The sequence below is a fragment of the Osmerus mordax genome, unplaced genomic scaffold, assembly GCF_038355195.1.
Source record: "Osmerus mordax isolate fOsmMor3 unplaced genomic scaffold, fOsmMor3.pri Scaffold_183, whole genome shotgun sequence".
In the NCBI taxonomy this organism is placed as follows: domain Eukaryota; kingdom Metazoa; phylum Chordata; class Actinopteri; order Osmeriformes; family Osmeridae; genus Osmerus; species Osmerus mordax.
The window spans coordinates 10,204-20,876 of NW_027120495.1; the positions used below are offsets into that span (position 1 = coordinate 10,204).

The 10,673-nt window shown below is 52.6% G+C and overlaps 1 protein-coding gene across 8 annotated transcripts; it reads right to left on the reverse strand.

Moving 5' to 3' along the window:
- Window positions 1-1,148: 1,148 nt before the first annotated feature.
- On the reverse strand, window positions 1,149-10,673 carry rbm14b (RNA binding motif protein 14b). Of its 8 annotated transcripts, XM_067232085.1 has the most exons (7): window positions 10,604-10,673; window positions 8,963-9,321; window positions 7,529-8,570; window positions 3,979-6,922; window positions 2,691-2,817; window positions 2,020-2,102; window positions 1,149-1,610 (listed from the first exon to the last, which is right to left on the reverse strand). In XM_067232085.1, exons 2-4 carry the CDS (start codon window positions 9,309-9,311, stop codon window positions 6,598-6,600), a joined length of 1,716 nt encoding a protein of 571 aa, XP_067088186.1. In that variant the 5' UTR covers window positions 9,312-9,321; window positions 10,604-10,673; the 3' UTR covers window positions 1,149-1,610; window positions 2,020-2,102; window positions 2,691-2,817; window positions 3,979-6,597. The 8 variants fall into 8 exon arrangements, with proteins under 8 accessions (XP_067088186.1, XP_067088189.1, XP_067088188.1 ...); XM_067232088.1 differs by having other exon boundaries at window positions 1,149-2,817; window positions 3,979-4,081; window positions 6,689-6,922; XM_067232087.1 differs by having other exon boundaries at window positions 1,149-2,817; window positions 3,979-4,157; window positions 6,689-6,922.

A 10,673-nucleotide genomic window follows, 5' to 3' on the forward strand; every position in this document is an offset into this window, starting at 1 on the left:
ACACTGAGAAAGTTCCACGACCGAAATATCTAACTGCTCACACAGCTCCCTGAGGTGCGGCCGTTGCCATCTCATTTTAAACCTCCTTATTGGCCAAAAAACTCTTCTTCCACCATATTTGAGCTTCAACACTTGACATACGTATCCTACTTAAAAACAATGGGTCAAGTGACATCCATCTAATTCTGTCCGTTAGCTCGTCATCCAAACATACCGATACGCAAGCCACAACCACAGAAAAAAAACAACAACTCTAGCCTGAAACTCGTTCCAAGTTGTGCACCCGAATGCAGCGCACTAGCGGCACCTGGAGCCTCGCGGTTCACCGAGTTGAACCTACCTTCCTCTGCTGCTTCTCCCACGCGGGGTCCAGCAGCAGGTCTCTGTCCCAGTCATCCTCCTGCGTCATGTAAACATGGTCCTCTTCCATGTAGGAGCTGTTGTATTGAACTTGGGTCTCGACTTGCATCATGACTCCTCTGTCAGGGTTTCTCTGCGTCCCCTCGGGTTATAGAAAGAAACTGGGGGGCCTTTCAGCACTTTAGTCTGCGGTAGATAACGGGATTGGGTCGTGCGTACGGAAACCCTCCTGGGGAATACAGGACTTGCGGAGAAATGAGAGAGGGGAGAAACTCCACGGATTCGAGGTGCCTGTGCGGAGGTTCTGCTCCCACTACCAGAAGACCCTGTTAACCGGTGCTCCTTTCGTGGTCAAAAGTGACACACGTGACCGCACCCCAATAAGTATGGGAACCTGGGCGCGTGGGTATCAGGTTCTAACCCTATAAAGGCGCGAGGGGGGCAGGGCACTCGGCCCAAGGCAGGGCCACAGTGGGTATGACAATTTGTAAGTGGAGAGAGGGCATGTCAATCACGCCTATCTCAGAGGCACGAGAGTTTTATGGTTTCTGGAGCGCACCTGTTGCTGTTAGTGACCGTCTGCGTGGCTCACCACGAGCACGGGGACACTTGTTCCCCTGAACTAGTCATATCTTAAATTATCCTAACCTGCACTGATGTTTCTAATGAAAACAGATGACTGAAGGTAATTGCAATACATCTATTTTCCCAGTCAAGACAGATTGTAGCATGATTTTTTTTATTTTGAAGAAGTACACATGTTATATAAGAATAAGGAGAGAAAGACGTTGACATTTTCAAAATCCAATTTATTCATATGACTACCATGCTGATTGTACAGTGAAATCTAGGAACTTGAACTCATTTAATTGACGCACAGCATTCTCAATTCAGGCTCTTTTCAACAAAAAAGGGATGTATGCACCCAAACGACTTCATACTTCAATAAAAAAAGATAAACTCCATTCTCGCTAAAAGACCCTCGAAGTCGGGTGAAATTAAGGTCCTTGGGATGTTGAGTTCATCTGATCTCTGCATGGTTCCTCCACAAGGAGAACCCTTTCACGAGGAACGTCAAGCAAGTATAAGATGAATGGTATACAAAGCTTAACCCTTGACATTTAGTAGCCCTTGTATGAGGGGGGGGGGGGGGGAGGGGGGGCTTTTTTCCTTAGCAGCTTTAAGATGCAGTGTCTAATGAAGTGACCTGGCTTTTCACCATGTAACCACACATGACGTGTTCCACTTACCTAATGAAGGAAAAACGAATTCACTGTTTAATTAAAACGTAATTAAAACAATTAAAAAAACACTTCTGACATGAATATCTCAAGTTAATTTGGTGACGTGGGCAACACTGATTCATATTTAAAGTAACCGACAAAAATACAACGGTGGCAGTTTCTGGGAAACTACCCTCAACCAACCCTAGGGGGCAGAAAGGGTCGGAGGGGGCAAGTGAGAGAAGCGAGGCACCAAAACAACCTCCAAAGCCCTCTTTCGCTCCAGTTATCAGATCTGGTTTACCTGGATGTGGGACAGCTATAACACAGTGCAGATGGGAGCCACCATGACACATCCAATCACCACAGATCTGCTGAACACATACACACACAAAAAAAGAAGTTTCCAGAGATTCCTCGCTGAAAAACTACCTACTTTCTGTACCAGGCATGGATCTTTTTGGAAAGATCCGTGAAAACCCAGATGGTTGGATAAGGAATGTAGCATCTTTGGTTGTCCTGTACAGCCAGGAAACAGACAGGGGTTTGTGGGGGAGGGGCGGGGGGGAGGGGCTAGTGTGGGGCTGCAGCAGCATGGTTGGTTGAGAAAGCGAGCAGCGATGTGTGGGAATGCAAGGCTGGCGTTTACCCCCACGCCCGTCATACAGTACAGGGGTACAGACTGGTGCAGCCCAGGTTGGGAGGAACCCACTAACCCAATCCTGACCAGGGAGATTCCACATATCAACCCACACATTTCCACGTTTAAAGTATAAACAATGTTTTGTCTTAAAATTACGATTCGATGGACATTAAATTGGGATATTGGTGTCAAACCAGCTGCTAAAAGCATTTTAACCCTGCAGTCACCAGGCACAAATGCAGGTTTAGTGTGGTGGAGAATCCCATAGGGTGCACACACCCCAGTACAAACACCCCCCAACCCCTGCCCTTCTCTGAAGTCTCCAGGCACCCCTTGCCTAGGCCGCCACCACCACCACCACCACCACAGGGTGTCACTAGCCTGCTAGTTCGAATCCTCCCTGGATCAGGATGACTGGGCTCTGGACACAGGGATGGACTGGAGTCCTTACGATAGCAACTCACCTTCCATCCATCCATCTATCCCTTCATCCCTCCATGTGCTTCAGTGGAGAGGCAGACTGAAGCGGAAAGGACATACTGCGCCCGCCTGTCGAGACTCCGCCCCCTTTACAGAGGCTCCTCCTCTCAGCTGTTCAGGACACATGTCGGACAACTCAGTCATAAGTGTGTGTGTGTGCGGGTTAAGCCATCTTTACAGCAGAAGGACACGTCACAGATGTACACACACAATCCGACAAGTCAAGCCGGGGGGGGAGGGGGGTGGCGGGGGAGGGGGAGGAGTCAAAAGGGGAGCGTCGACGTTCACTGAAGATGGGATTGGTCGTCAGCGCCGGGGTCCCATCAAAAGCGTCCTATAGGAGTCCTACCCTGGGATGGCCGCTGGGGCAGTCTCCAGGTAGATAACGTCCAGCCCCTTGTCTTATAGGACGTTTTTGACCGGCCACAGAAGGAGTCAGAGACCCAGCTCGGTTAAGCACACACCCATACCAATGTTACCCTCCAGAACGAGGTCAGCGTTCAGACTAGACTACATGGAGCCCAGGGAGGGCAAGAGAGGAGAGGGTCATAGAAGTGTGTGCCCCGCCCACCATCCAGTCATAGCAACCCCCAGACCTGCAGCATGTTCCTAAGTTGGGGGGGTTCCTTGTTCAGTGACCACCACGGCACCACACATAGTAGTCCATTCACTGTCACTCTACCGTAGGTTACTATGGTCACAGGGAGTGTGAGGAGGAGGGACAGAGGTCGTAGCCGGGTGCCAGCACCAGAATCCAAGATGGCGGCGGCGATGGCGGCGGCAAGCGTTGTGTACGGCGGAGAGAGGCGCAAGGGGGCGGGGCGTGGGGAGGGGTGGGCGGGGCGTGGGGTGGACGGGGCGTGGGGAGGGCGGGGCGTGGGCGGCGAGAACGGCGGAGTTGTCTAGCGGGGGAGGGGAAGGGGGTTGTTCACACACTCACTCTCTCACAACAGCATGAAGGTAAGGGCTGGGCGGGGAGGGGGAGAGGTGGATAGGGGAGGGGGGGGGGAACAGGGTGGCCGGGGGCTGAGTCTCGCGCTGGCGAGGCGGGACAGGAAGTAGCTGTCTGCAGAGAGGGAGTGGAGCCCGGCGCTCCACCAGCCAGGCCAGGGGGGCTACGCAGCTGGGCGGTGAGGGGGGGTGGCAGAGGAGGAAGAGGAAGGAGGAGGGCGACGAGGGAGGGGGAGGAGAGGGGTGTGTTCGGTCAAGGCACAGTCACAGTGTTGGGACGGAGGGGGGTGGAGGGGGGGGGCGAGGGGGCTTGTTCATTACCTTGGTGGAGAGAGACCCGAAAGCGAGAGAGTTCCGCCGCGCGACGCTTTATGTCTTCCCCCCCCCTCTCACTGGGGCGTCGTGTCCAGCTGGGGCCGGGAACCTATTTCAGTTCAGACAGTTAGTCAGGCAGCCAGGGGACTGGCCGCGGGCGGTGCGAAGAACAGACACATGCAGGTCTAAAGGGAGAGTGGACACACAGGGTGGTGCTGGTGTTGGGGAAAGAACCGGACCAGACACACACACACACACACACGACCCCCACCCCCAAAACTCTGGATCCCGACCCGAAGCCGCCACACAGATCAGAACACGCAGCAGCCCTTCTATCTGTGTGCCTCTCCCCAGCTCTCCGCAGGTGTGCGTGAGTGTGTGTGTGTGTGGAATCCCTCACACTAGCACCTGCAGCCAGATGTGTGGAGCCCAAATCAGGATGGAATCAGCCAAATGCGCGTCATTCCCAACTACTATTAGCACGTGTGTGTGTGTGTGTGTGTGTGTGTGTGAAGCTGCTTCTGGGAGGCTGGAGAGAGAGAGGGAGCGCCAGCAGATCACCAGACTTACCCCATCCACCAAGGTGTGTGTGTGGGGGGGGGGCAGAGGGAGGGGTGGGGTTTTACACCTTTCTTCCCCCAGGCTGTCAATCAAATGGCTCTGGTGATCATGTGACAGGGGAGAAACAGGAAGTGAGGTCAAAACAGGAAGAAGTGGGGGGGGGGGAAAAAGTTCCAAAAGGCCCTCAAGTTTGTCTTCACCACAGTAGTCATAAACATTCTTTATTTTCATGGTGGGTATATATATTTATATACGTACATATTTTTAAAGCATGCCGGTATGTTTTTTTCTTTTCTTTAAAAAAGGCAAAGAAATCAGAATCTAAAAAACAGGTCTCAAGACATGGCAAACAAACAGGACATTTCGCAAACCTACAATTGATGCAACTGTGTATGTATGTGTGTATGTGTGTGTGTGTATATAAGACACAGAGAGTATAATATGGGATGCAAAACTCACTACATCACTAAAACCACAGAAGGAGAATAGGAGGAGAGGAAGAAGGGAGCGAGGGAGGTGTGGGGAAGAGTGCGAGGACAGTCAGGGCAGAGGGACTGAAAGACACCGCTTCACCTCTCCAGAGTCGAGGCTAACGTCATTAGCTAGCTGTCCTCTCCCAGTAAAACATCCCATTCAAATAGTGAATCACAGTAATAAAAAAAAATTAAAAAGCACTTAACAAAAATGGAGGTCCCTCCAGTTAATGCACTTCACTCAAAGCTTAGGCACAACGAAAAATCTCATCGAACTGTCACAATTCCCGAAAAAAAATTAAAGTTACGATTAAAACGAGTGAAAGTAAGAAGTGGACTTGACCACTTCAATGACTCATCCCGCAAGTCAACAGATGGGGCGGGGTTTAGGGTGCTGGTCATGGTCCTACAGACAAAAAAAACTAAAAACCAAAACAACAAACAAGTTGTATAAAGGCCTCTTTGTACAATAGTAAGACTATAAGGTAGGTAGATATCAATCAACTGTCACTAAAATGTGGCATTCCCTTTCCTAGGCTACCGACACGGGTACCTCGACGGTTCACAATGCAGACAAAATGGCCGCCTCTTTGTCTCCAATTGTCTATCTCAACGTCAGAGGTAGCTAGGTGTGGAATAGAGAGAGAGAGAAATACAGCAGTGCCTTTCAGTGGTCAAGTTATAGTGCGGAGACAGACAGAGGGAGAGGGATGAAGGAGGAGGAGGACAGGATAGAAAATACCATACAATAATACATTGTCATGTGCCTGTGTGCTTTCAAACCTCCCAAGGTTGTGAGCTGTAGCTAGCCTGTGTGTGTGTGTGTGTGTGTGTGTGTTTGTGGGCGGGCATGACAGTCACAACTTAAAAGCCAACATCATTCTCTCGTCCTCACACACACCCTAACGCATACAAGACGTTCAGAGCCATCAACCCTGGAGCTATGGAGACACTTCTGTGCAGGAAATACAGCATCATCATCTGCCTTCTCATGTTATCCGTTTCTATGATCAACATCTAAATAAAGTCATATAAAAAAATAAGGCAAACAAAAATATCCAAGCTGCCTTGGGTCACTTAAGACGGGAACATTTTTTTTTTTTTTTTTTTTTAACGAGGCTTAAGTCCGTCAGTCAACCTGCTATTTTTTGGCCTTAAACCATAGCTGGTCTGTCGAGATAAAAAGGCATTGAGAAAGTCAGAACCTGGGTCAGACTTGTACTGGCACTAGCATGACTGACCGGACTGCCACCATACAAAGCAAAAAGCACCAGGTGTAAAGAAATGCCCTTTGTCAAGACGAGAAGCGCCTCCCCTCCCCAGCCTCCCCTTCCTAGCCTCCCCAGCCTCCCCTCCCCAGCCTCCCCTCCCTAGACAGTGGGTATCACTAGGACCATGGTTGAGGGGCTCACGTCCTCACTGTATGTTAACCAAGCCTTGGTATCAAAACCCACCCCAACCCAAACACACACACATGGTGAAAACCACACACACACAGCCGCCGAAGAGGGGAGGGAGGAGGAGGGTGGCGGGTCACGGGGGGGAGGGGGGGGGGGGGGGGAGGGGGAGAGGGTCAGACAAGAGGAGGTGACTATCGGAAGGGGGGCTCGGGCGTGTGAAGGGAGAGTTCGGGGCGGCGGAGGACGGCCTCCTTGCGCGGCGGCGGCAACGGCGGCTCATACACTCGGGGCGTCGCCATGGCGGCGGCTACGGCCGCGGCCGGCACCACTGGCCTGAGGGCGTCCAGCGTGGCCACCTGCTGGCCCGGCATGCCGGAGAGGGCGGCCACCGAGCTGGGGGGCGGGTAGGCGTACTGGAACTGGGGGTACTGCTGCAGCTGCTGCAGCTGCTGCAGCTGCTGGTACTGCTGGTACTGTTGGTACTGCTGGTACTGCTGGTAGTACTCGGCGTAGTACCTGAGAGGAGAGAGGGAGATGGAAGGGGGGGGAGGAGAGGGAGAGGAGGGGGGAGGGAGGGAGTCGGAGAAAGAGGAAGCAGGAGGAGATGGAGAGCGGGCGGGGGGAGAGGGATGAAGGGGCCAGAGGCATGGGGAGGAGAGAGAGATGGGGGAGGAGAGGAGGAGAGGGGGAGAGAAAGAGTAGGGGAGGAAAGGCAAGTATAAATACGGGCAGGGAGGGCCACGGTGTGGGAGGTTACCATGAACTTCAGCTCAGGGGATCTAATGCACCCAGTTAATTACAGCAAACTGCAAAGGAGCAATCAGAAAGACGGAGAACAAGACAATTGGTATGCAAGAGTCAGAGAGATGGCCTGAGAGAGAGTCAGAGAGTGAATCAGAGAGTCAGAAAGAGAGGGAGAGACAGAGAGTGAGTCGGAAAGAGAGAGGGAGAGAGAGAGTGAGTTAGAAAGAGAGAGGGAGAGACAGAGAGTGAGTCGGAAAGAGAGAGGGAGAGCCAGAGAGTGAGTCGGAAAAGAGAGCGAGTCAGAGAGCGAGCGAGTCAGAGAGAGAGCCAGAGAGGCTAGAGGAGACAGAGGTCTCCAGCAGGGGGCAGCAGTGGTACCTGGCCATGGGGTCCTCTGCGGCCTCAGCGGCCTCCTCGGCGGCCCTCCCAGCGGGCGTGGGCAGCAGGGGCCTCCTCTTGGCCCTCTGGTACATGAAGGGCTTCATGACGGGGTCAGGCAGGAGCGGCGCCGACCTCCTCAGGGGGCTCCGGTCGCGCTCCCCGGACTTGGCCGCCGCCGCCGCGGCGACCGTCTGCTGTTCGGCCAGAACCTGCTGGCCCTGAGCGAAGTAGTGCGCCCTGGCCGCCTCGAACAGCGCCGTGGGGTCCGCGGTGGCTCCCATGGCGCCCATGGCCCCCATGTGTCCGTAGGCCGGCGAGGCGGCGCCGTAGAGGGCGGGCGCCATGGTGTAGGCGGGGTTCACGGCGGCCTGCATCTCCATGCCGGAGGCGGTCAGGTAGACCGGGTGGTTGGCCATGGCGGGGGCGTAGACCGGCGTTGAGTAGGCGGCAGCCGCTGCGGCAGCGGGCGAGGTCATCTGGCCGTAGATGCTCGGGGTCATGGAACCGTACACCTGGGAGGCGCCCTGGCTCAGCGCCGCCGCCTGATTGGCCGCGGCCACCGTCCCGTACAGCTGATTGGCCACGGACTGGCCGTACACCTGCGTGGCCAGGGCGCCGTACACGGCCTGGTTGACGGAGGAGCCATCGTTGCGCGAGCCGCCGCTGAGGCCCGTCAGCGCGGCGTAGGTGGGGTCGAAGGTCGACGTGTTGTACACCGAGTTGTGGACGCTCTGCTGGACCTGGAGGGGGAGGCCCGCCGCCGCGGCCGCCGCAGCCGCCAGCACGGCCGCCTGGCTCTGGTACTGCTCCAGGGACGGCTTCCCCACGGGGCACTCCCCGGCGTAGTGGCCCTGCTTGCCGCAGCTCACGCAGGGGATCTTGCCCGTGGGCGTCTGCTTGGAGGGCTGGACCTTGGAGAGCTCCACGGAGAGCGGGCGTCCCTTGAAGGAGGTTCCGTGCAGGGCCTCGATGGCCTGGAGGGCCTCTTCCTTGTTCTCCATGTGCACGAAGGCGTAGCCTGCGGAAGACGAGAGCCTGGCTGTCATTGAGCGCAGGGACAGCAGTTAGAACCACGAGGCATGCCGCGCACACACACACACACACACGCACGCTACTGTTCTATATCAACAGTCTAGCACATCTAACACTGACGCGCTGTGTATAGACAGATACTATCAAGTCTACACTCGCTCACTCTCTCGCTCTCTTTTTCCCTCGCAAACACAGAGTTTACACAGCTAAACACACAAGTGTCTTTCCTGCTGCGTAAACATGCATTTAGGTTCAAAGTTCCTTCTATTTAGCTCGGTAAACACATTCTTTAAGTCTAAGGGGGAGTTAATCACATACTCCTCCGTAACATACAGCTCTGCTCTTTACGACAAACAAACACACACAAAAAAAAATGGGGTTGAAAGTTTCGGGGCTCACCTTTGACCTTGTCACACTCCAGAACTTTGCCGAAGGTCTGAAACAGTTCTTGAAGGTCCTCTGTTGTGCACATGCCACTGAGGTTCCCCACAAACACCTTGGTGGAGTGGAGGGGTCGTCCCCGGGACTCCTCCACCACCAGGTTGCGCCCGCGGAACTCGCGTCCGTTGAGTTCGCGGATGGCGCGCTCGGCAGCGCCCTCGCCCTGCAGGTGGACGAAGGCGAACTGGCGCAGCACGCTGCAGCTCACCACCTGGCCGTACGCTTCAAAGATGGCCGACAGCTCTTCCTGGGTAGTGTCCAACGCCAGGTTCCCCACAAAGAGCTTTACCGTGTTGCTCTTGTCCATGGCGCTGGGGCTACGGGAGGGGGTGGAGAGAGTGGATAAGGGAGAAAAGAGAGGATAATGAGAGAGGAAGATATGGGAGAGATGTTACATCTCAAAAGTAGTATCTAACTAAACATTGAGAAGTGACATTTTGTAGATCCTGTAAGGTTTAGAGGCTAATCTAGGACTAGGACGCTTCCCCAATCCACACTCTGGTGAAGATGTGACAACATTCAGGACAGGTTACAGTTACTGTCGTCATGTTCCTCACACCTGTCCATGTTTTATGTATTTCAACAAACGTCTAATGGCTTGATGAAACAAAACTAAGAAACAACATACAGGACGTTTCTTACTGACAGCAATCAGCAAGTCGTAACCTGCTATGGTTTCACTTTAAGAGAGGTTTTGCAATAAAGCTATAACTAGTTTGCCTCGTTAGACGGGCCAAAGGCAACAATTCTCTAAGTGTTCAGCGGCACTTTCTCATCTTGTTGCTGACCTGAATTGGAGCACTAAATCAAAGGGCGAACAGGAACACGACACCCAAGAATGAGGGTCTATTTTCCGTGTAGAGCTATAATAGATAGCTCAACATGCATAGAATCCTGTAAATGCTATACATAGAATATGTGCTGTCCATCTGTCAGGCTTCAATGATGGGTCCTGTTGCTTTGGAAAACGGGGTTCAAACCAAGGCACCAGGAAAAGCAACGTTTTCTGATGACGCAGCACGAGGCTTAGTAAACACGTTTGCTTAAACTCTTCGGGGACGTCACAAAAGATGCAGCAATTTAAAAATATATATCTGACCAAAACTTTGAACGATTGGTCTACATATATGCGGAATAATCGACCAATACGGACTGTTTACTCAACAGCGCGTTAGACATAACGATTGTTTTTTTTGTCTGCTTTGCGACCGAAATGTGATCCACTATTTTCCCAAAAGCAAAAAAATATATACAAAAAGCGTTAATTGTTTATTCAAGAGACAAATAAACAATTATACCATTCAATATAGTGCGCGGCATCAATTTGTGGCAAATAGTTCGATTGAAAACTCCGGTTACAGTGTTAAGACTACAGTCAATACATTTATTCCGCACAATGGATACATTGCAACATCGCGACTCATTTAATGGAGCCACGACGAGTTTCCCATGTCGTACGTCGCTACGACAAAACGTCTGAATTGTTAAACATTTGATTAACAGCGAACACATCTACCAAAGCACAAATTTGCTCACAATAGTTTTCATTGTTAAAATAGAGATATAAAAGAAGAAAGGGACAAATATCTCCCATCTTACCTAGGCGTTGCTGTGCTTCAAAATGGTAGCGCCTGCTTCCGCTCTGAAGAATGACGGGCATTCAAAACCA